The 24945-nt window shown below is 45.9% G+C and overlaps 2 protein-coding genes across 2 annotated transcripts; both read right to left on the reverse strand.

The window, feature by feature from the left end:
* Positions 1-2081: 2081 nt before the first annotated feature.
* Positions 2082-8409, reverse strand: LOC124522148 (keratin, type I cuticular Ha3-II). The gene is made up of 7 exons (XM_047093394.1): positions 8059-8409; positions 6030-6112; positions 4882-5038; positions 3545-3706; positions 3325-3450; positions 2982-3202; positions 2082-2217 (listed from the first exon to the last, which is right to left on the reverse strand). Exons 1-7 carry the CDS (start codon positions 8404-8406, stop codon positions 2082-2084), a joined length of 1233 nt encoding a protein of 410 aa, XP_046949350.1. The 5' UTR covers positions 8407-8409.
* Positions 8410-15886: 7477 nt separating this feature from the next.
* On the reverse strand, positions 15887-19346 carry LOC124522149 (keratin, type I cuticular Ha4). The gene is made up of 7 exons (XM_047093395.1): positions 18898-19346; positions 18714-18796; positions 18041-18197; positions 17001-17162; positions 16781-16906; positions 16436-16656; positions 15887-15971 (listed from the first exon to the last, which is right to left on the reverse strand). Exons 1-7 carry the CDS (start codon positions 19321-19323, stop codon positions 15887-15889), a joined length of 1260 nt encoding a protein of 419 aa, XP_046949351.1. The 5' UTR covers positions 19324-19346.
* Positions 19347-24945: the final 5599 nt, after the last annotated feature.

Genomic DNA, 24945 nt, shown 5'->3' on the forward strand with positions numbered 1-24945 from the left:
TACAAAGAAGTTAAATTATAAGAATGTGTATTAACACAGATAAATCTCAGACACGTAATGTTGAATGGAGAAAATTGATGGCAAGCTTTATACCACTTGTATTTTCTAATTTAAACTGCTAATTCATACACACACACACACACACACACACACACTGTACATGGATACCCTATGTATAATTTTTAGAAATGTTTAAATTGGAGAATAATATATCACCAAATTTAGAATGGAATTTACCTTCAGGGGGACAGAGGAAGAGAAGAATGGGTAACGGATCAGTTCGAGGTCGACTTGTAACCTTTTTTTCCCAAAAACTAAACCAAACAAACAAAACACACACATAGCAATGGTGTAAATACAGCACAAGGTTACATCTATCAAATCTTCGTTGTGGATTTATAGGTGTCTTATTGTTTTTTTGTATTTTCAGATGTTTGAAATACTTCATAATTAGCATTTAAAATAAGAAATAGCAGCAGTGCCTTGTTTCACCAGGTGGCAAGTCACAGCTCACCGGCAGGGGACTTCAGCGCATGTGTCTTGCCCCACATATGAGGTGAGTAGCACTGAAACCCACCCAGACAGCTCAGAAATCAATCTGGCTTTGTCCTGGGACAGAGTGATTTCCTTGAACTCCTTTCTCTTCTTCACCAAAGAAATCACTGTGGCAGAGACCAAGATTCAGGACAGCCTCCCCCAGACCTAGTCCTCCCATTGACAGCCTTGACTAACATAGAGACAACGTTTTGTTTGATGCTTTACACACTGAGCGGTAAGAGAAAGTGTATTTACTGTGCTGAAACATTGGAGCTCTCACTCGCAAGGCAGAGGACTGGGTGTCTGGGAGGCACCTGTCCCTGATAAAGGCAGCTGCTGGTACCCATGGGTGAATGGTGGTCCCAGCACGTACGGAGAACTGATTGCATAGAGTGCAGAAGTGTATTCATAGCACACATGCAGGTGGCTTCTGGGAAGGAAGGATGAGAGGCTGAAGTACACCAGCTGGATCTGGGACATTCTGAGCACAGCGTGGAGGGTCACTCTGTCATTGTCCAGGGCCACGCCTGAGGTCTGGATAAGGGAGCTCCAGCAGCACCAGCGAAATCAACGACACCGGAGCAGACACTAAGGAAGCTAAGTGTGTTAAGACAAGAGTTTATGACCAACACTGGAGCAGCCATCATCCTAGCAGCAGGACATAGCGTCAGCTGCATCTCAAAGAGAGATTACATAACTAGCACTTTAGCTCAAGATGGGACAGTTGGCTTGCATGGACTCAGCACGCACAACTGTGGGAACCATCAACCGTGGCCGGACATCAGGAGGCACCAGCAGGAGCAGGGCACCAGCATAACTGTCACTTCTGGGCTCCTTACTGGGTGCAGAAGAAAGAAAATGAGTTGTGTAGTTCCTGGTACTTGCTCAGTGTCCAATAAATGTTAGCTCCTGTCCTTCTTCTTGCAGGCACTTAGAAAAGAAAAAGGGGAACTTGCTAGAAATGTTACCCACTGTGCATTATTGAGTCAGGTCCCATAGTGAATATACACCATATTCAGGTGAATCCTGTTGACTTAGTGGTCCTACTGGTTTCCAGCTGGCCCAAGCGGACGCTGGGCTCACTGCACCTAATGAATGTTAATTAATGGTGATGAAGCCCTTTGGGGAGAGGATTAATGACACAGTCCTCCTGTGCTTTCAAGTGGTTTTATAAGAAGCACGTACACACAGAGTGAACACTTTGGAAAGAATGAATACAAATGAGAACCATCACTGCTTTGCAAGAGGAAAGTTTATTAGATTTACAAAGGGATTCGGGGAACTGCAAGGAAGGTCAAAGCAACAGAGAGAACCACAACACACGTCGTATGACACCTTCACAGCCCAGACCTGGCAGACCATCAGGTCACAGCATAACTTCAAGAGAGCAGCCTTGAATGATGAGGGTCAGGTGGGCTGGGCTCAGTGCCGGGCCACACCTGGGCGCTTGCTCTCCTTCCAGATCGTGATTTATAGGGATGCCTGGGGCTGGCTCCTGATGGCCCCTCTGTCTTCATGCAATCCTCTTGCTGGCCCCTGGATATCTAGCACCCAAAGGTGTTGCAGGGCCCACAGCGGGAGCGTGGGCCACACGGGCCACACGGGGCGCAGGGATTGGTGACGCAGGGCCCGATGGGCTTGTCACACGCATTGGTCGTGGCGCAGGGGTTGCAGGGAAGCCTGGGAGACAGAATTAATAGCTCATCAGCATGAGAGGGATCATTTTTAAAAAGGAGGGAGGTCAACCCAAGGAGACAGAAAAAGCAGAAGCCATTCTCCAACATCTTAGGAAGCCAAGCCTTGTTCAGACTGTTCTTCTACAAAGCTCTGAGACAGTGTCAGAGAAGAGCAAAGAAGACTGAGGGTGGGATTCCAGCCCTCATTCTATAACCCTGGAGCTATGGGGAAGTCCCTTCACCCCTCTGAGCCTCAGTCTCCCTGCCTGTAAGATGGGATTGGTAATACCTACCACACAGAATGTGTTCATGAAAACACTGTGTCATGCTCATATGTGAGTTGGCTATACTGTCCCCACTCCGCCTGCCTCGGATGATTCCAACAAGGATCAATGAAATAGTGGATTTGAAAGTGTGGTTTAAATCTGAAAGCGCTGCTCAAATACATGTGATGGTTGTTGAGTTTTGTTTTCCCTTTTGCTGTGACAGGCCAGCCGTGAAGGTAGAAGGCTTTATTTACCCATCAGCCTCCAAAAGCTCACCAGCTGGAGAAAACAGTCAAGTCTCCTGAGTATCTTTTGGAAAAGAAAATACCTTTCGGCCAGGCAATGACAACAAAAAATTCCCTCTACGGTACACTATTGTAACAGAAACCTCTGATCTCTACAGACATGCTGGCCTCTGAAACTTAACCCGAAAAGTCTCTGTTTTGTCCTTGAGTAGAACTATACATGTGCCTTTCAGGGATGATGTCTGCTGGCCACTCACTTGCAGTCCTCACTCTCCAGCAGGCCCCGGTACGTGTTGATCTCGCACTCCAGCCGGGCCTTGACGTCCAGCAGCACCTGGTACTCCTGGTTCTGCCGCTCCAGGTCACAGCGGATCTCGGCCAGCTGGGACTCCACGTTGGTGATCATGCACTGCACCTGGCCCAGCTGGGAGCTGTAGCGCGCCTCGGTCTCCGTCAGCGTGTTCTCCAGGGAGTCCCTCTGTGTGGGGAACATACGGAATGTCACAGAGCCGCTTCTCGGGGCATTGCCATGGGACTCCAGAGAAGTCACAGGCTTCACCAGGTGAGGAGAGGGTGGGCAGCACCCCGAGCGACACTCACCAGGTTGTGCTGGGCCTGCAGCTCGATCTCCAGGGCGTTGACCGTGCGTCTCAGCTCGATGATCTCCGCCTGGCAGGACTGCAGCTGCTCCGCACTGGACACCACCTGCTTGTTCAGCTCCTCGGTCTGAAACAGCACAGGGGACGAGACAGGGTGAGACTCTGCCTCAAGGGCCATGAGGGGCCGAGGGGCCCGGGCAGCCGCGTGCTGAGATGCCCACCTGGGTGGTGAACCATTCCTCCACGTCCCTGCGGTTGGTCTCCACCAGGGCCTCATATTGGCTCCTGGTCTCGTTGAGCACGCGGTTCAGGTCCACGGTGGGGGCCGCGTCCACCTCCACGTTGAGGCGGTCTCCGATCTGGCAGCGCAGGGTGTTGACTTCCTGAAGGAGAAGGGAGAGGAATGAACTCAGGAAAAAAAGTCTGTCAATAAACTCTCTTTGAGCAAGTTCAATATGATGGGAAGAAGATTGCAATGAATTTAGGAAATATGAGTTGAGGCCCAGTTGATGTAGAACCAGCTGAGTTACTTCTGTGTGATACAGACCTCTTACCTGAGTGTCTTCTCATCTGCATGATGAGGCTGCTTGAAAAAGTGATTGCTAATGCTTCTTCCCAATCCAGGATTCTATCATTTCTTTCTGATTTTCCCTTTGCTCAGTGATAAGCCTGGTATGGTAACTGGTTTATAATTATTGCTACTTCAATAAAGAGAAACCAGGCATAACTCCTCCCATTTATTTCCTGGTCTTCTGCCATTATATATTGTATACAGAGTTTCCTCTTCTACGTTAGCCAACTTGACAATACATTATATTTTTAAAAATCTAATGTTTGATAAATGCATCTGACATCCTCTATTACATTCAACCATGAGGTCTGAATCAACCATTATTTCTGTTCCTTCATCTCTCTCATTTTTCCCATCCATCCACCCACCCACCCACCCATCCATCCATCCACCCCCCCATCCATCCAACCCCCCCATCCATCCACCCCCCCATCCATCCAACCCCCCCATCCATCCACCCACCCATCCATCCATTCATCCACCCACCCATCCATCCATCCACCCACCCACCCATCCATCCACTCCCCCCCATCCATCCACCCATCCATCCATTCATCCACCCACCCACCCATCCATCCACTCCCCCCCATCCATCCACCCATCCATCCATCCATCCACCCACTGGGTTCTAGTATCTAGGTGACATATAACATGAGGGAGTTTGCTGTCTTCTTCCAGTCTTAGTCCTTCATTTGTCACCTTCAAAAGCTAATAGAACTTGTCAAACAGTAGAAAGTACTTTAAATATCTTTGTGTGGACTTTTGGCCGTATATCTGGACCCAAGGGAAAATAAGTCATCTGACCACATTCTTTTAGTAAAAGAGGTAAGCTTATGAGCCAGTCCCTGAAAATTCCCCCAAGAGGGTTTTGAGCAAGCAGCAAACTGTTGTGTTAGTTCTGAGGCGCTTAGTAAAGACCGACCTTGTCCTGCTCGGGGGAGGTATGGAGTGCTCCATTTGGGATGATGGGGGCTGGGACTCCCTCACCTGCTCATGGTTCTGCTTGAGGCTCAGCAGCTCCTCCTTCAGGGACTCCACCTGGGCCTCCAGATCGGACTTGCACAGAGTCAGCTCATCCAGGATCCTGCGCAGGCCGTTGATGTCTGACTCCACCAGCTGCCTCAAGCCCATCTCCGTCTCATACCTGCACACATGCCAAAAGGTCAAAAGGAGTAAAAAAAAAAAAAAAAAAAAAAAAAAAAAAAAAAAAAAAAAAAGACTTTTTTCCAGGGCTTTACTTGGCTGGCCCAGTGGAATTAATTACATTTTGCAAGTTTTTGAATTTCTGAAAAGTTTTTTGGAAGGGAAAAACATGCTACCATGCTGAATGAAAAAAAGACTTATTTCTTCCCTGAGACCCACAGGGAAGGTATTGGTTGGGGGCCTATGTACAGTCTTAACCTGATATTAACTGCATTTGTTCTAAGAACCCCCATGTACAGGCTGCTATGGATTAGGCCTTGTCTTCTTGCCTCTTTCAGTGAGTTGGTGAACTTCATAAGCCTGTTATATAGATTGTCTTACCATCCTTTCCAACCACCTTGAAAGCAAACTGATGTAATGAAAGCATTGAATTAGAAATCAGAACCATGGATAGATTCCTTAACGTCTCTGAGCCTGGACTTCTTCATCTATACAATGGAAACCAAACTAACACTTCACAGGTTGGTCCAAAGATGTAGAAATGGCATAATAATTACAATTACATTGTAAGCTATAAAGTCCCTTAAACATGCAAAGGATTCTTATGATTGTAAAGATCACACCTAGAAAAAAGTCATTCGCTAAAATGGATTTTGCTTCCTATTTTTGTGATTTAGTAACTTTTTTCTGACGGGCTGATAGTGGTGAACCTACACTAAGAAACAGGTGTGAAATTCACTTTTAACCTGGGCCCACATATTAAGTTGAAAAAGAGAATGGGTGGGTGGTTTCTTGCACTCCTTAAAAGGAGGCTTAAAATGCAACATTCTTGCATTCAGTGAGGAAACTGACATTTAACCTGGCTAACCCAATGCAAGAATCCTCCCAGTGTCACCCCAGACATCTGCTTGCTCGCACCCAGGACAGAGTTCATCAGGTCATAAGTCAGCCTGTGTGTTACTAGAGTGCTCTGATCCTCAGAAAAACCTTACTTGGTTCTGAAGTCATCCGCAGCCAGTTTGGCATTATCGATCTGCACCACCAGCCTGGCGTTCTCAGACTTGCTGCACAGGATCTGGGGACAGGATTCATTATGAAATGAGTTATACTGAGAAGGAATGCCTGTGCCTTAAAGTGAAAAGCTTTTTTTTTTTTCCAAGCACACATTCTTTCCAAATAGCTTTGAGTCTTTTCAGATTTTCAGTTTGGGAATAAAAGGAAGATAAACCAATTAATAGCACTGTTCATTTCAAAACTAAAACAGTCAAGGGGAAATGTGCCCTTAGTCATTAATTCTTCCTCTCTTTGGTCTGCCTCTGGCTTCTTGCAGGAATTGAGCAGACTGGGTAATGAGCCTCACTTAGGGTGACCTGTGTCCCAGTTTGCTTAGAAATAGGGGGTTCTTGGGGCGCCTGGGTGGCTCAGTGGGTTAGGTGTCCGACTTCGGGTCAGGTCATGATCTCGCAGTTCGTGAGTTCGAGCCCCACGTCAGGCTCTGCGCTGATGCCTCGGAGCCTGGAGCCTGCTTAGGATTCTGTGTCTCCCTTTCTCTCTGCCCTTCCCCTGCTCATGCTCTGTCTCTGTCTCTAAAAAATAAATAAATGTTAAAAAAAAAAAAGAAAGAAAGAAAGAAATAGGGGGCTCTTGGAAGGCTAAGCCCAGAAGAATCCCAGCCAAACCAGGACAGGGTGGTTTTCCTACCCTTACACCCCTTTACTCCAGCCCTGCTGACCTCTTTCCACTCCCCCTCACATTACCCTTTTCCATGCTTTTGTACAAAGCTCTCTCTATCTGGAATGCCCTGGGATGTCCTTGCCCACCCAGCAAGACCCCTTGAATGACCCACATTCCCCCTCCACCCCGCCCCCAGCTCCCACAGGGGTCACATCCCCCGTGCATGCCCACAGTACTTTGCACGTAGCCAGTTACACTTCTCACCATGTGTTTCCATGTCTGTCTCCCCTATTAGACTGCGAGCTCCTGAAGGAAAGAGACCAGACTATCTTACTCTGAACTTTATCCCCCACTCAAGCACTGTGCCTTGTGTTCAGTAAATATGGGCAAATGAATACATGATCTTCAAATTGCATGGCCCCTTTTCTGGCATTCACTTTGCCAGCACTACTGAGCAGTGACCAGTCAATCTCCTTGGAGAATCAAAGGCTTGTGCCACTGGATATAAACTATTCATCCATCAAAGCCTACTCAGATACTCCTCTTGTGGGAAGCCCTCCCTGACCTACAGCATGTATTGTCTCTCTCTCTCTATGCTGACTCTATACTTATCCCCACTTCTGCTCCTGCATTTCTGACCCTGAATTCTCACATGCATGCTTGCTCTAGTGGATGGTACAGGGCCTGTGTATATTAGTGAGGCTTATGGGGTCAACAGCTCTTTTGCTTTGCCATGGACATAGTCTCTTGCTACAGATTTAAATATTTGAGGATCTACTCAGGAAATTCCTAGCTGAACTAATTCAGGTGCACGCTTTTTTAAGCCTACAGGCTTATAGGCCTAAAAACAAGACCAGGATATCATAACAGAACTAAAAAATCAGATGCTCTGGTTTTAGGTAAGAAACATCTTACCTGTCTGATGCCTTATCCTACCCCAGTCTGCATCCTTCCTATAGAGCTTCCCAAACAGATTTCCTAAGATGTCCTACCTAAGCCAATGAAGTCAATGTCTTTACTGGTGTAGCTTTGAACAGCCTTAGATCCATTAAGAAGTTGGTGCGTTAAATTTAAATAAATAGTTAACCTGGGGCGCCTGGGTGGCTCAGCTGGTTGAGCTTCCGACTTGGGCTCAGGTCATGATCTCACGGCTTGTGAGTTCGAGCCCCGCGTCGGGCTCTGTGCTGACAGCTCAGAGCCTGGAGCCTGCTTCGGATTCTGTGTCTCCCTCTCTCTCTGCCCCTCCCCACTCACACTCTGTATCTCTGTCTCTCTCACACAAATAAAAACACATTCAAAAAAATTAAACAGTTAACTAAGTCGGCAGTGTGGTGTCCACCCCCTCACCTTCTGCTGGAGCTCCTCGATGGTCCGGAAGTAGGACTGGTAGCTGGGGCACACGAAGGGCACCTGCTGCTGGCACCACTCCCGGATCCTGGTCTCCAGCTCCGCGTTCTCCCGCTCCAGCTGGCGCACCTTCTCCAGGTAGCTGGCCAGGCGGTCGTTCAGGAACTGCATGGTCTCCTTCTCGCTGCCATTGAAGGAGCCCTCGCAGAACCAGCCGCAGTTGCCCACGTTGGCGGGGATGTTGCAGGCCCCGGGCAGGGTACAGGTGTGGCAGCTGGGGGGCACGCAGGGCCGGGAGCAGCAGGTGGAGCGGCAGCTCAGGTTGGGAAGGCAGAAGTTGTAAGGCATGGTGCTGGAGGGCTTTTCAGCAGAGCTCTGAAGGTCAGTTCCAAAGGCTGATTCCTCTCTCTGGTGAAAGCCCTGGTCCTATCCAGAGCTTTATATTCTGTCAGCAGTGGGTGTGGTGACCACATGCAGCGTTACCCACCTTTTACCTTATTTACCCATTTTTCCACTTGTTATTTAGCCACCTCACACGAGTCCTTCACCTCATAAAACGTTTTACTCTGGCTTCCTGCTAAGTCAGGACTCCTCGCCAATTATGCTGGTTGGTTAAGTAAGACCTTCAAAGTGACCAACCCATGCCCTTGTCAACAGCAGCGCTTATTCATAGGGTTTTGAGTTAGAGTGACAGCTGTCCCCTGTCCCCCAGAGATGGAGGCACTTCTGTGCCTCTTTCTCCTAAAGGAGGAGACACTTGTGCCTCATTCAGCCCCTATTCAGTGAGGGCTCTGTGAGGAAAGCCACTTAAGGAAGCCTGCCTGGAAACTGGACTGTTCAGTAGGGAATCCTGGAAGCTGAGATCAGAGCAGACCTGTGAGGCCATCCTGTTCAACAGCCCTTTGCCCTTGCATGCGGACCAGTTGGAGGCAACTCTCTGCTCTCCTTAGAGGGGCTGCAGGAAGCCCCTCCACCCACCACCAGACTCCATTTCTACTGTTACTCAGTGGTCAGCAACGTTAAGGAAACAAACAACTTGGGAGTACCCACCCTGCATGAAGAATGTATTGTGTGCTTACACACAACAGGAGTGTTATCAGAATGGCACCGGATTCCTGAGGACCACTGTTCGATGCACCTCATATGCATTATTTCCTTCCGGCCTCACAAAACACTGCAGGGTTTGTAGAGGAGGACCCCAAGCCTCTGAGAGGTTGCCTGTGGTCCCAGGGCTCCCACACTGTGAGCCAGCATTCAACCCCAAACCTCTCTGACTCCAACAGCCACGCTCTCTCCATCACACCAACTGTCTCTTCCAGTCTCCTCACTACTGACTTGCAATAATGCGCAAGTGGATTGAGTTCAGTGAAGCTCAATCACTACCAGGCACTATCCCCTCCTACGTTAGAGTGGGCCAAGAAACAAAAGCCTGTTCTCCATCAAAGAACCAAAGGTCCTTTCCATTCTAATGGAAGGAAGTCTGCTAAATGAGAAAGTGTAATACCTGCTAAAAGCTTGAAAAAAAAAAAAAAAAAAAGAATCCTTTGGTTGATTTGACAGAGAAACATCTGAGCCCAGTTCTCCAAAGGATGTGATCCTGAAAAACCACCACGCCATGACATGCTTAGTAGCATCTTTGACCATCAATATATTTCTGCCCCGGTGCTATTCCAGATGGAGATATGAACTATGAGGATTTTACGTTTCATCTATCAGCACTCAAAATAGGACAGAGACACCTTAAAGCAATTCCTTCTGGAAGCTATGTGCTCATTCCTCCTGTATAGCCACCGCTCACATCACCTCTTCTACAAAGCTGACCTCACACTCTGGGACACTTTCTTTTGGTTAGCCTCATTGAAGACAAATCTTCATCTCCTGAGAGTGTGTCTCTTTTTGAAACTCGCCGGATATCATTTGGAACCAAGCCTAGTAAGTGGGATAAGCAACGGAATTTGGTAGCATCTTTAATGGGTCAGAAACACATTGGGACTGTAAAATAATAATGTACTCTTTCTTGGGTGATTCTGAAAGTCATTGCCAACATGAAGCTTCAGATCTGCTCCCATAAAGGGCAGCGAATTTGGAGTAAGTGTGCAGTCTCCCAGAAGGTAATGCTTTGAAGACACTGACATCCTTACCCACGTTCACAATCCACAACTCTCTGCCTCTCCTGCCTGAATCTCTACATTTAGAGAGAGATCGGACGGGCGTGCTAGTTTAAAATCAGTACCAATAACATAAAGCAAATAGCTTTCATCAGATTCATCAGCTTTTCTGTTTCGCTCCTTCTTCTATTTCCCAACATTCCAAAGAGGAAAACCGAGACAATGGTACTTTTTTAAAGAATAGGAGAGATGCTGTATTCTGGATTGATAAATATGTCCGCAGGGATTCCTAAACCATGATGGCAGCTTCTGCCTCAGAACAAAATGACCCAGAGATAAGTACCCTGTATCTTCAAAAGTGGAGGGCAGAGTTTAGAAAACATGACTACTCCCACCTCTTGAGCAAAAATAACCATGATTGCTGCATAGCTACATGGTAATTAGATTATAATAGTTGAGAGGACTTGGGTTTATTTAGAAAAGAGCCAAGTTTTATTGACAGAGTTTATTTAGAAAAGAGCCAAGTTTTATCTCCCAAGATTTCTGGAAGGCAGTTGTTTTTTATTTATTCCACTTACTGTGTGCTTGAATCCTTCCCTTTACATAAGCAATGTCATTGTCTCTAGTTAATGACCCTTCAATAAACATGATGAGAAGATCAAATCCTAACAAACAAAAAAGTTTTAGACCTGCCTGTGTAATTGTGACAGACGCCACGGTAAGGCTTCTGGTCTCCAGATGTGAGAAAATTGCACTTGAGGTTAAAAGATACTATTTATTATGGAAGCCAAGACTATATCCGTGGGAGAGATCACATGCCAACCCACCCGTGGCACTCAACCACAGAGTGGATTCAGGGCAGATCTACTGAGACCATCCTCCCATGGCAGAACTTTAAAGGTATTAGGAAGCCTCCCTCCTCCTTCCCAAAACCATCTTCTCTGATGGCCAGGTACTGGCACTTGAAATTCTCACCACGAGAAATATAAATTGCATTACTTGGGAAATGCAAAAAACATACTGGGCAACTTACAGATTAATTCTATTTTAATGTAGACAAATGGCAAGAAGAGACCAGGAGTGCCATCGCTGGGCACACATAGACCAAGATACTGATGTTTGCCTAAGAGATGAAGAGTTATTCACTGGAAAATCCGAAAAGCAGAAACACTGTTCATTACCAACCCTAGCCCACCCTGCTGGGCCAGCCCCAGTTAGAGCTGCTTGTAAGAACAAGATATAGGGCTTCCATAGACTATTCCATAAAAGTGTCTATTGCCAGTTTATCGACCACTCAGTCTTACCACATTGAAGGGAGCAATTGTCATGGTGATCCAGGAATTAAACCAACAGGTTTGGCTTTGGGAAGATGTTCAAACAAGATTTGCAATGAGGAACAAGTAGAGGAGGATATGCAGAATGAGCTAGGTCAATGGTAATATGGGCTGATCAAAATGTACCCCGAAATAGGATTCAGAGCCCATCACTCAAATCCTCTCCAGAACTGCTGTTCTGTCCCTTACACTCAGTCTTCGACTCCCAGTGGGAATGGAGTTTGGAGGTCTTTAAGGGACCAAGCCAAATCATAAAAATGCAAAGCTCATCAGTATGTTTTTAACTCTATCCAGTCTAGAATAGAGAAGTCAAGAAGAATGTGAAAAAAAATCCAAGACAATATAACTTAATGGTCCTAATCTGTGAAAGCTGGATTCAGGAACCACTCAGAGAAGGAATGAACACCTGTTTATGTGACTGCTCTGCATACCAAAGGGAAGAGCAGGTGCTAAAACATTTTGAGAGTTCCACAGAGGGGGCACCTGGGTGGCTTATTCAGTTATGCCTCTAACTTCGGCTCAGGTCATGATCATGGGTTTGAGCTCATGTTGTGTCGGGCTCAGCACTGACTGCTCAGAGCCTGGAGCCTGTACAGATTTTGTCTCTCTCCTCCTCCTCCTCCTCCTCCTCCTCCTCCTCCTCCTCCTCCCCCACTTGTTCTCTCTCTCCCCCCCATCTCTTTCTCTCTCTCTCAAAAATAAATAAACACTTAAAAGAGTACACAGAAGATAAAGCAAAATAAGCTTCATGTTTAGTATGAATACATTGTGTTGAACTTTTGTGTTAAGTTCACCATTAAGTTGGTAACTTGAAAAAGATGTGAAAGTCACTGAACTATGACTTCTTTCCTCGGCAACCTATAGACCCTGCTCTCTCTATGGTCACCAGTGATCTCCCTATTACTATGTCCACTGACTTGTCTGAATTCTCCTCTTTCTCTCCCTTCAAGAGAGACAATATCTTCACCTAATTGAAGCCTAGTGTAAACCATAGAATACTGTAAGTGGAATAAATAAGGAACCATAACACTAATGAGGATTCATGAGAAGGATGCCACTGACCATTCCCTCATCAAAACCCCAATTTCTTTTGACTTCTTTTTAAAAATTTTTTTAATGTGTATTTATTTTTTGAAAGAGAGAGATGGAATGTGAGCAGGGGGTGGTGGGGGGCAGAGAGAGAGGGAGACACAGAATCTGAAGCAGGGTCCAGGCTCTGAGCTGTCAGTACAGAGCCCGATGAAGGGCTCAACTCATGAACCGTGAGACCATGACCTGAGCTGAAGTCAGATGCTTAACCAACTGAGCCATCCAGGCACCCCTTTTTTGACTTCTGTGTTGCTTCAGCTTCCCACCCAACTGCTTTTAACCAGATATCACCTCTCTCCTTGGGGACTGGGCCAAATCAAGAAGGAACCTCACGTCAGGGATTTTGGAGAGCCTGAGGCCACTCTGTCATTTCTACCAGTGGTTCCCAAGGTTGTCCATAGTGTAACATCATCCCCTTGACAGTCTTAACAACTCCTATGGTTCTAACTGATCATCTCTGTTTAGGCAACTCTCCAACGTCTCTCCCAAATCCAGTCATTCTCTTCCAGCTTTCTCCACTGGAGCCCCACTGGTGTTTCATTTTCTCAGGCTCAAAAAATGTCTCTCATGTTGACCCAAAGCAGGTATTCAATCAGTAGTAGTTTCCTTCCTTCCCTTTCCATTGTTCCTCTACCCCCAATTTGCTTCCACATCCCAGGCTGTGCCTCTGAAATCCACCCCGCCCTTGGCTCCCCAACCACCACCCCCATCTCAGTCTTGTTGTCTCTCACCAGCCCCTCAATGATTCTTCCTTCTTTTCCACCCAATCTCACCAACTTCTAGGACTCATCACAACCCGCCTTATACATAGCTCTCGATAGATCATATACCAAACTTCCTTACAAATAAATCTCACAGATAACCATGAAAAGCACTGCCAGATATGGTGCTCCATGACTACTTTGCAGTTTCATCATCAGCCACTATATTTATGCTTTGCTCCAGTTAGAAATTGGTCTGCCAAGCTCTAGACACATTTCCTGCTTCCTCTTCTCCTTCCCAGGCAAAGTTCATGTTTGGGAAAACTCTCCCTCTTGTCAGACCTGCATATACTCATATGTCCAAACATACCCCATCAAACTTCGTTTCAGAATTATGCTAATATCATACAGTAATTGTTGACTGAAGTTGGAACAAGGGAAGTATATTAAGTTTTAATAACCTTCTCATGAATCCTCATTATTGTTACTGTTCCTTTATTCCACGTACAGTATTCTGTGGTTTACACTGGGCTATAACTGGGTGATGATACTGTCTCTCTTGAAGGATAGGCAGACAGTATTCATATGAACAGAATATTTGGGTTTTCTTTTTTTTTTTTTTTAATTTTTTTTTTCAACGTTTATTTATTTTTGGGACAGAGAGAGACAGAGCGTGAACGGGGGAGGGGCAGAGAGAGAGGGAGACACAGAATGGGAAACAGGCTCCAGGCTCTGAGCCATCAGCCCAGAGCCTGACGCGGGGCTCGAACTCCCGGACCGCGAGATCGTGACCTGGCTGAAGTCGGACGCTTAACCGACTGCGCCACCCAGGCGCCCCAATATTTGGGTTTTCAAAGCTCTGATTGAGCGCTACCTCCTCTCTCTTTTTACCACTCTCTCACACTTAAACTATAGAAATAATTCCTGAAATCATATAGTTTTTCTCTCCCAGGTCAGAAATGTATCATTCTTTACTTACACCTTTCTTGGGCCACATGGATGTTTGTCTGCATAAGGGTTGTCTCTTTGTCTTGTCCATTCTAGACTGTGAACATGCCGTGGGCCAGGACCAGGGCTCATTTATTTGTGTATTCTCAGTGCTCCACATGGAGCATACACAACAGATGTTTGGTTGCAGTTGTGTAGGTTAGATAGGGTCAAATTGAATGAAGACTTGACACAGTGACCAAGAGAATTGAGTGCTCTAATAATTCAGATATGAATCACGTGGGAGGTAGGGTTCATGTCTGTTGGGGGAGACAATGAGCACTGATCTTTCTTGAAATTATAAGAAATAAAATGATACAGAAGTTACAGAAGAACATTGTAGGTAGGAGAGAAGACCTAGAGGAAAGAGGGAACTTGAAAAGAGGGGGAGGTGGGGAGATGCGCTTACCTGCATTTAAAGGGTCTTTAGATTACGAAGTGTTGGGTGTAACAAGTGGGTAACAAGAGGAACCAGTTTGATGAAGATAAGTTTCAGTCCAATTAAATGTGATGTGGCAGCCTAGTATCAAGTGAAACTGTCCTATGGGCAACTAAAGACCTGGGACTTGAACTAAAATGAGAGCAAGATTCGGAGTTGTCAGCATAGAGGTGCTAGTTCTTCCTGAACAGGGATGGAGGAGAAAAAAACACAGCTGAGGATCTAGGCATTTCCTCCAATTGGGACAGAAAGGAGAAGGCAGGCTAATCAGGAGCTGGAAAATGGGTAGCAGGAGATATAACGAGAGAACCCAGAGTGTGCTGGTTTATGGAAATCATTGAAGGCACGTCTTCAGGGAAAGGCAGGTAATCTACAGTGGGGATGCAGGTACAGTTGACAGGTTGAAAGGAGAGGGTAGCTGCTCTTTGAGCAGTTTCTACAGAAGCTGGTCTTTAGGCAGTTTACAAGAAAGGGGAACAGAAAATCAACTCCTGAATGATGAGGATGACCGTGAGAAATAGCAGTCAGATCTGGGGAGGACTCAGTATTGCCAAGGGCCCTGCAGCCAAAGAAAGAGGGGCATGAGTGTTGGAGGCCAGGTTTCCTTCATGGTCGCCCCTTGGCAGGAGCTTCCCAGGAGAACAGTCCCTCCCCCGTCCAGCAGTATTTACCAGTGGAGCATAATGGCTGGGGTTAGTCATTTAACCCATTTCATCCTAACAAAGGGACGTTTTTATGAAATAGCCACAACAGGTACTTTACAGTGCATAAATATGAATGAGAAACACATTTACTATGCCAGAGAAATGAAGTTTATTGGGAAGTAAATGAAGTAGCTTCCTTGCATTCCAGAGAATACCAAAGAAGCAAGAAAAACAGGAAACACAATACATACAGGAAATGCCCTAAAAGTAATACCTGGAGCTCAGATACCATGGAGCTGGACATCTTCAGAAACAAAGACACTGGAACTTCAACAGAAAAGGATTTCCCAGACATTGGAAGTTAACCATGTGTGCCTTTGCTTGTTGAATCTGGAAGGCATTTTCATGTCTAGAGATATCATATTTGGCATGGCTAGGCTCCAAAGAAGGCAAGACCCGAGGACCTTTCCTTTGCTTGATCAGAGTGGCTTCATTGTTGTCTTCAAAGAGGGTGCAAGTTCTTAAATTAAGAGCAACGCGTTTGAGAGGCACCACAGGACCCGCAGGAATTGCCACAAGCGTTGGTGGTAGCACATGGGTTGCAGGGAAGCCTGGGAGGACACAGAGGTTTAGAGCGGATTGGGGATGGTTGTGGAGAGAGCCCTAAGGTGCCTAATGAGACAACCCATGAATTCTCAGTGGTTGGAGATAGTTGGAATCAAATTTGATTGCCATCGAATCCTTCTCCCCATCCCAGAATGCCATGTGCTGAGGTGGAAATTGGCCTTTTGAAAAATATGTTATGCTCTTGAGCTCTCCTGAAAGCAATACACGCTGTCTTACCCAACAGTTATTGTTGCAACAATCTGTCCACCACCACTTCTCTATCATTAGCTCCCTGATGCAGGGGATGTATGCCCTTCACCTCTGACCTTCCTTTTCTGCTTAACTGTCACATCATGGACTCTATACATGCACGTTGTTCTGTGAGTTGAAAACGTGGCCGCCATGTGTATGCTCACAATATCTCGTAGTCCCACCACATGTCCTCCAGAGTTCTTTGCCTCGCACTCACTTGCAATCCTCGCTCTCCAGCAGGCCCCGGTACGTGTTGATCTCGCACTCCAGCCGGGCCTTGACGTCCAGCAGCACCTGGTACTCCTGGTTCTGCCGCTCCAGGTCACAGCGGATCTCGGCCAGCTGGGACTCCACATTGGTGATCATGCACTGCACCTGGCCCAGCTGGGCACTGTAGCGCGCCTCGGTCTCCGTCAGCGTGTTCTCCAGGGAGTCCCTCTGTGAGGGGAACATACAGAATGTCACAGAGCCGCTTCTCAGGGGGCGACTCCGTGGGATTCCAGTGAAGTCACGGGCTTCACCAGGTGAGGAGAGGGTGGGCAGCACCCCGAGCGACACCCACCAGGTTGTGCTGGGCCTGCAGCTCGATCTCCAGGGCATTGACTGTGCGTCTCAGCTCGATGATCTCCGCCTGGCAGGACTGCAGCTGCTCCGCACTGGACACCACTTGCTTGTTCAGCTCCTCGGTCTGAAACAGCACAGGGGACGAGACAGGGTGAGACTCTGCCTCAAGGGCCACGAGGGGCCGAGGGGCCCGGGCGGCCACGTGCTGAGATGCCCACCTGGGTGGTGAACCATTCCTCCACATCCCTGCGGTTGGTCTCCACCAGGGCCTCATATTGGCTCCTGGTCTCGTTGAGCACGCGGTTCAGGTCCACGGTGGGGGCCGCGTCCACCTCCACGTTGAGGCGGTCTCCGATCTGGCAGCGCAGGGTGTTGACTTCCTGAGGGAAGAAGAGGAAGAAATGAACCACAGAAATGGATCTGCTGTATATCTTCCTACTGTAGGACAGTGAGAACAACCCTGCCAAAAATGTATATCCTGATCATTCCCAAAGACAGACACAGATACAATGTAGGATTAGACCCAAATAGGGATCACATCAATATATTTCCCCAAAAAACTGAAAGAAGCTCACATTTCCAATAAGACTCAAGTCCAAACTCCCTGGCCTGTGCAAATCCTACCTCATTTCCCAACTCACCCCTATAGGTAATGCATGCCCAGCCATATCAATCCATGTGCCAAACTCTAATATACCTGCTCTTCCACTTCTGTGTCTTTGCTCAGTCTCTTCCCCCAGATTGAAACATCCAAGTGTGAAAGCCTCCTCCTTCCCATGACATGTCTCTGAGAACATTCCCTGTCTCCTTCCAGGTAGACTGGACTATTCCCTGCATATGTTGCTCATACTTCTCATATGGTACCACTTTCCTCTGCCCGTATTCTACCATCGTTTGTACATAGCCATCTGCCTAGACCACTGGGAGCCCGTTGAAGAGAGGGAACATGTCTTAGTTCTTTTTTTCCCTCCATCTCTACCACCAAATTTAAAAACTAACAGTGAGCAGCAGCGAGCAGGGCTCAATAAATGGATGCCTTTTCTCAGCATCTCCAACACCTGCCCAACCTCACCCAGTTGCTGGAGAATAAGCAACCCACCTCCCTACATGCTATGGGTATAGTATCATCATTCTCTGAAGAGTCTTGAGTTCTTCAGAGAAGAGTCCCAGCTCAAGAAGCCTGATGGCACTTGCCTCCTGGTTGCTGATGCTAAAGGCTTGGATCTGAAACCTACTTTTTTTTTCCTTTTCCTCTCACCTCCTCGTGGTTCTTCTTCAGGCTCAGCAGCTCCTCCCTCAGGGACTCCACCTGGGCCTCCAGGTCAGACTTGCACAGAGTCAGCTCGTCCAGGATCCTGCGCAGGCCGTTGATGTCCGACTCCACCAGCTGCCTCAAGCCCATCTCCGTCTCATACCTGCACACACAGATCAGAAAGAATGAGGCAGGAAAGAAGCCGGTCCCCTGTTCTGTGTCTTGTGTGCATGGACTGGCCTCCATCTCTTTGAGCTGGTACAGTTTTCTCCCCCTTTTCTTCCATGTTTCCCTCAAGCTCTGCACAAATAGATTGGAGAGGCCCCTGACTCACCCTAACACCAGAAGGTCCCCACAAGAACTCATGAGATGGAGTCTCTCATTTTCCTCTCAATTTTGTTGGTTAATATACCACCACTCCCCATAGAACAGTCTCTGTCAATCTCTGATTTGGGGGATTTAAGAAGGCCTTCCAGAGATAGCAATATAGCCTGAAGTGCACACAGCATATGAGTCTGGATCTCTGTTTGAAACCAGTTTTAGATAAAGCCAGGCTTGAGAAGAGAAATCAAAAGGGAAAAATGGCTGCCTCTCCCCTTCCAGGAAATGTTAGTCCCACGGGGCCATGAGAGAGCCATAAGGACCTTAGGGGTCACCTAGCCTAAAAGTCTCAACCTACTTGGTTCTGAAGTCATCAGAGGCCAACTTGGCGTTGTCGATCTGCACCACCAGCCTGGCATTCTCAGACTTGGCACACAGAATCTGAAAACAAGATTCTACTGTGAGGGCCACTTGAACTTGAGAATGTCTTATTGTTCAAAGACAGTCAGCTGCTGCTGTGCCCCCACATGGCACCCCCTCACCTTCTGCTGGAGCTCCTCGATGGTCCGGAAGTAGGACTGGTAGCTGGGGCACACGAAGGGCACCTGCTGCTGGCACCACTCCCGGATCCTGGTCTCCAGCTCTGCGTTCTCCCGCTCCAGCTGGCGCACCTTCTCCAGGTAGCTGGCCAGGCGGTCGTTCAGGAACTGCATGGTCTCCTTCTCGCTGCCATTGAAGGAGCCCTCGCAGAACCAGCCGCAGTTGCCCACGTTGGCGGGGATGTTGCAGGCCCCGGGCAGGGTACAGGTGTGGCAGCTGGGGGGCACACAGGGCCGGGAGCAGCAGGTGGAGCGGCAGCTCAGGTTGGGAAGGCAGCAGTTGTAAGGCATGGTGCAGGGAGAGGTGATGGAGAGCAAGTAAGCTAATCTAGGTGGATGTGGTGAGGTTTGAGTTTCTCCTTCCTCCATGGTCCTTTTATACCCTTAATGGTGGGTGGGAGTTGGCATACAGCATAATTTCCTTTCCTAATGCTTCAGCTAATTTTTTCTCCAAAATATGCTAGTTAGATGCCTGCAAAGAGTCTCCTCAACCCATAAAATTATTCCATTTAGCTTGTGTCACACCAGGTTCCTCATGGGTGCTAGTGGTTGGTGAAATCAGAATTTCATCAGATGGCTTCAAAGGAGACAGAATCATCACAACCCCAAATGGCTCTCTCCATTACTCAGAGGGTAGGACAGCCAGGGACATGGGGTGGAGTTGTTTGGAACTCCTCACCCATGAGGTTATGCCACTAGATTCCTTGGAAAGAGAGTCTGGAGTGAACAGTCTTCCAAGGGGCTCTCTTTTCCTAGTCCTACCCATGGTTCAGTGTTTGGTTCAACTTGACTTCATAGCAGAAATTTGTCCTGTATTAGTTGCAAGAAACCTGGGCCCTACTTATGAGAGTATTAATTGGGGCTGTGGAAATTTATCAATACATGGAGATTGAAAATAATGGAGTGTTCATGGCTAGGAAGTAAAACTGGCTGGATGGGTGGGAATAGCCCTGAAGCAGATATCAGCAAACTAGGGCCCACAGACCAAGTTCTGCCTCCGGCCTTTCTTTCTAAATATAGTTTTATTGGCACAGCCATGTTCATTTATTTAGGTATTGTCTATGGCTGATTTTGTTCTACAATGGCAGAATTGAATAGTTGTAACAGGGACCATATGGTTTGCAAAGCCTAAAATATTTAGTCTCTGGCCCTTTATAGAAAAAGTTTACCAAACTGTACTGAAGCAACAATCTTCCTAAAGATGAGAAGGAGAAGAAATATCTAGAAGGAAAATTATGCCTGGACTAGTCCATAGAGAGAGTTCAAGTGGCAATGTTGAAGCATAAATTTGAAGCATAATACTTCAGACTCAAGAAGAATGGAAAAACCAGAATGAGGAGCTCAGAGTTATCTTTGTGTGCATGGTGACCTTATCTCAAAGTCTCTGGATATTTCTTTCTCCTCGTTCCTAGACTTAATCCTCTTTGTGAGAGCATCATACGTCCCTAGAGTTGTGACTCTGCCAACCTGAGATGCTCCCAAAATCAGTCACAATGCCCATGAGAACGCACCTTCACTCTGTCGTCCCTAAGAAGTGGACACCATCCCTGATGAGTGGGTGCCTCTCTATCACCTGTGGGGTCAGATACTCTTGGACCCTTCCAAATTCCTGGGAGTGTCCCTATTGCCCAATAAAGAATCTTAACGAAGTAGCCCTCCTCATCTCACCTTCTGTTCCTTGTCACTCTGTCCTTTATTCCACACAGAAACAAAATCACGGTTCAGACAGAAGTCCCAAAAAGTTATTTGTGGAACACAGTATGAGTCATTTATGAAGGATGTGTCCAGATTTCAAAGGCAGTATCAAGGTAACAGAAAAGCACACACTTGGAGCTAAACCACCTGAGTTCACATTCTTACTGATGAGATGAGCTCCAAGAAGTGAGTTCCCCTTTTTCACTTTTCTTCATCACTTAAATTTAAGTAGGAATAATGCTGCCCACCTCATAGTTCTGTTATAAAATTTAAGTAATGTATTGTGTGTGAATATGGTTGGGGGTGAGACCAGTGATTCTTTCTTTGACTTTTATCCTTCCTAGTGTTGGCCAGATGGCCCAGACGTAGAATTTTTTGAAAATTCAATTCTGTTGAGCAGACACATGGGTACATTGCCCAGGCCAATCCAATGGTGATAATACCTCATTCACCTACCTTGCAAACACTAGGGACATAGAACTAAATACATGAATTAATCAACAAAAATACAAATTTTAACATTGACTTGGTAGCCAGAATAGGAAGTTGGCAGAGGGCACACTGTGCCTACATTCTCTGCTAGGTTACTGATCTTGTGGGTTTGGTTATCTTGTCTGGGGTGGTTTTTGAGAAGACAAGTTCTCTACATGGAGACTGTATTTCCACCAAAGCCTCCTTTCTTGTATTGGCATTGAAATGGGCTCTACTCATTTTCTGAGATTTCCCCAGCCTTGCATTTCTGTGCTAGCATCCATAATAATGATGACAGTGGTTTTGGTGATACTGATGATGTTACTTACCACTTCATGAGTACTTATTTTGTGCCAAACAAGCTAGGTGCTAAGTGTTATGGCACATTTCTTATTTGACCCTCTCAACAACACTATAATATCAGTCTAGAAAATTATTCCCATTTTACGGATAAATTAACAGCTTAGGGAAGGCTCGGAATTTTCCCAAGACACAAATAGTAAGTGGCAGAGTTGGGATTTAAACAATTCATTGTCTAACTCTTGAGCCCAAATACCTAAACACAATGCAAACATTTGGCACAGAAATTTCTCTGATTTTTTAAGGGGAAGAAAATCTTAGATTCCTTTCTTCCCATTGCCCCTCTCTTTATCATTTTTGCTTCTGATTCCCTCTGGGACCCTATTCCCAACCCTTTCCCAACCCCATCAGTCCTCCAAAGCCTTGTCTGCCCAAGCAGCCCTTTCCCTCAGCTACTTTTTATGGTACCCTCTTGAACCAAAACCAAGTTACACTTATTACTTTTCTCCATAGGGAAATGGTTGTCCTTTTGCATTACTGATTGACACATCCAGATTGGAGATTACACTGCCTCTTCTTAGCATCTAAACAAATCAAAATGCACAATGGCAGGACCTAAGGTGATTTAGAATCTGAGAGACAGGCTTTTTGCCTCACCCTGAACTTTTAGCCCTGTAAAAGTTCACCTCTCAGAAGTAAGATCTATTTTCTAAGAATCAAAGAATTCTAAAGCTAGAAAGACCTGAATTTATGGAGAAGAAAACTGAGGTCCAAATGGTGAGGCAGGAAAGTAATGAGTATCAATATGTCATTTCCTCATCGGGTAGTCTACTAGAACCCTTCACGTATGGTATTCTACCCTCACCCCAAACTATGAATGTTTCAATGCCATTATTGTCACCATATATCAGAGATAAATAATCTGAAAAGAAGTGAACTTGTTCAAAATGATACAAGTAAGTAGATTTGAGTCTGCTGGGCCCTTACTGTGAGGTAGAGAGATGAGACACTGGCCAGGGTGTGACAAAACACGAGAACTAGAAGAAAACAAGGAGGTGAGCTCATGAATTCCAATGCCAGCTCTGAGCATGGATGGCAAGACACACCTAGGCTTCCTGCATATTGCTTTGCTTCTTAGTAAACTGGAGGTTAAAAAGTGACAAATCCCACAAGCTTGTGATGAGGCGTGCCTCCTGGAAGTAATGAAATGGGCTTTTACAGAGAAAAATGCTATGCGTTCCTGGACCATCCTGCTCTTCCTGCAGACACTGACAGTAGCCTCAGGCCTCAAAGAACTCAGTGAATGACTTTGACCCCAGATATAAGGATGCAAAAAAGTGCCTTAGCTTACCCATAGCAAATACAAAATTTTCAAGGAAACAGGAAAAGAACCAGCAAAAATATTCAGGACACAAGCTTGGAGTTGGGTCAAGTCTCTGAGGATGATATTCCCAGTGGGCTAAGAGTTCAGACCAGGACAGCCAAGAGCCAATAAAACAGGTCACCAAAGAGCACTGGGCATGCCAAATGAGAAGGGCCTTGGGGCCCATCAGAAGATGGGTCTGGAGACAAAGAGCATCAGATAATGCTGAATAGAGCACGTACGCCAGGTGCAGAGCTAGGTGGGGGACTTAAAGAAAGAAACAATGGTGTGAAAGACAATAGGATGGTATACAAATTCTACCGTTGGGCAGGAAACAACAACAACAAAAATGACTAGGTTCTCTATTCTTAAGAAGCTTGTCTAGTGTTAAGTCATCAATAATCAAAATAATAACCCTGATAAAAATGTCTGGCTTGCAAAGTGTTTCCATGAACACAATCTTCCATGATCCTCTTGGCAAGTGTATAAAGCAGGTAGAGAAGAGATTGTTACCTCCACTTTAAGGAAACTGAGGCTCAGAGAAGCTACGTGTCTCGTCCAAGGACACAGAGTAGATGAGAGGATAAGCGAGAACCAAAACCCTGGTTTTGGCAAGTGGGTCACAACCTTGCTCATTAGAACCCCCAGTAGAGATTCTAAAACTCCTAGTGGCCAGGCTGTGTCCCAGACCAATTAAATCAAGCTTTCTAAGGACAAACTCAGTCTTCAGCACTTGTTTAGTACCCCAGGTGATTTCAAAGCACCACCAAGGTTTAGAACCACTGTCCTCATGTGTGATGATGATGACAGAGTACTTGCCAACAATTTAAAAGCCACATGGGAGGTAGAGCACATTTATTTACAAAATTAAGGTTTAACTCTAAGGATTGAGAGTTGTTTTAAAAGAACATGACAGAATTTGCAGATCCAAAAAGCTTTGCCTCTGACCAGAATCTTCCTTTGTTCTAATGATGGCCTCTCTGTTCAAATCATGTTTGGAGCTTTATGTTTTGGCAATGTATGTATCTTTTTAACATCCAGTTTGTTGATAGCAAACCTTTGTCTTTTAAGGATGGATTTGATTTTTTGGAAGCCATTCAACAAGAAACCTTGTGAATAAGATAAACAACCAACTTAGATAATTAAAACAACAATAACAACACCAGGGCACCTAGGTGACCCAGTCCATTAAGTGTCCGACTCTTAATTTCAGTTCAGATCATGATCTTGTGATTCGTGGGATAGAGCCCCATGTAGGGCTCTGCACTGACAGTGCAGAACCTACTTGGGATTCTCTCTCTCTCCCTCTCTTTCTGCCCCTCCCCTGCTTACGCTCTCTATCTCTCTCAAAAATAAATGAATAAAGCTTTAAAAAGGAAAAAACCTCCATATGTGGCTTATAATTGATTCAAAAGCAAACTTTTTGGGTTTTTTTTAGAGAATGCACAAGGTGAGGGAAGGGCAGAGAGAGAGAGAGAGAGAGCATCCCAAGCAGGCTCCATGCTCAGTGCAGAGCCCAACATGGGGCTTGATCTGTGACCCTGGGATCATGACTTAAGCCAAAAGCAAGAGTCGGAGGCTCAACTGACTGAGCCACCCAGCTGTCCTCAAAAGTTAATTCCTAAAGAGACTTGCCAAAATTAAGTTGGAATCTTTATGTAGGGAACGATTTTGAAGAATATCATTGACCTGGATGTATTCATTCTGCTCTGATTTTTAAATCATTCTTCATACTCTATAGTGGTGTTATGTGCACCTGTAAATAGAACCTGGTTCAAATATGATAAATGCTAATAACCAACTGTGATTTGAGCAAGTTTCCAAAGTTCAGTTTCCTCATCTGTTAAAATGGGTTTAATTTGAAGCATTTTATAAAGATTAATATTAGTTCCTAGTGTTTTGCCTAACCCATAGCTGATACTCAAAAGATGTTCGCCATATTAGTTCCTTATTGCTACCATCACAAATCACCACAAATTTACTGGCTTAAACCAATACAAACATATTATCTTAAACTTCTATAGGTCAAAAGCCTAACATAGGTCTAAAATCAAAGTTTTACTCTCACTGGGAGTAAAAAAAAATTTTTTTAATTACAGTAACATCAACAAGAATAAAATACTTAGGAATAAATGTAACCAAGGAGGCAAAAGACTTGTATG

Source organism: Lynx rufus, unplaced genomic scaffold (genome assembly GCF_022079265.1).
Source record: "Lynx rufus isolate CCGP_SWC_20201006 ecotype Redwood Valley unplaced genomic scaffold, mLynRuf1.p SCAF_34, whole genome shotgun sequence".
Lineage (NCBI taxonomy): Eukaryota > Metazoa > Chordata > Mammalia > Carnivora > Felidae > Lynx > Lynx rufus.

Excerpts from the sequence above, each read along its gene's own strand:
- LOC124522149 (XM_047093395.1), bottom strand. The coding sequence starts at position 19,323 with ATGGAGGAAGGAGAAACTCAAACCTCACCACATCCACCTAGATTAGCT. Across the intron at positions 16,907-17,000 it reads AGGAATGGTTCACCACCCAG|ACCGAGGAGCTGAACAAGCA; the intron begins GTGGGCATCTCA and ends GTGCTGTTTCAG. Across the intron at positions 16,657-16,780 it reads TGCAGGCCCAGCACAACCTG|AGGGACTCCCTGGAGAACAC; the intron begins GTGGGTGTCGCT and ends TTCCCCTCACAG.
- LOC124522148 (XM_047093394.1), bottom strand. The coding sequence starts at position 8,406 with ATGCCTTACAACTTCTGCCTTCCCAACCTGAGCTGCCGCTCCACCTGC. Across the intron at positions 3,451-3,544 it reads AGGAATGGTTCACCACCCAG|ACCGAGGAGCTGAACAAGCA; the intron begins GTGGGCATCTCA and ends GTGCTGTTTCAG. Across the intron at positions 2,218-2,981 it reads CTGGAGAGTGAGGACTGCAA|GCTTCCCTGCAACCCCTGCG; the intron begins GTGAGTGGCCAG and ends TCTGTCTCCCAG.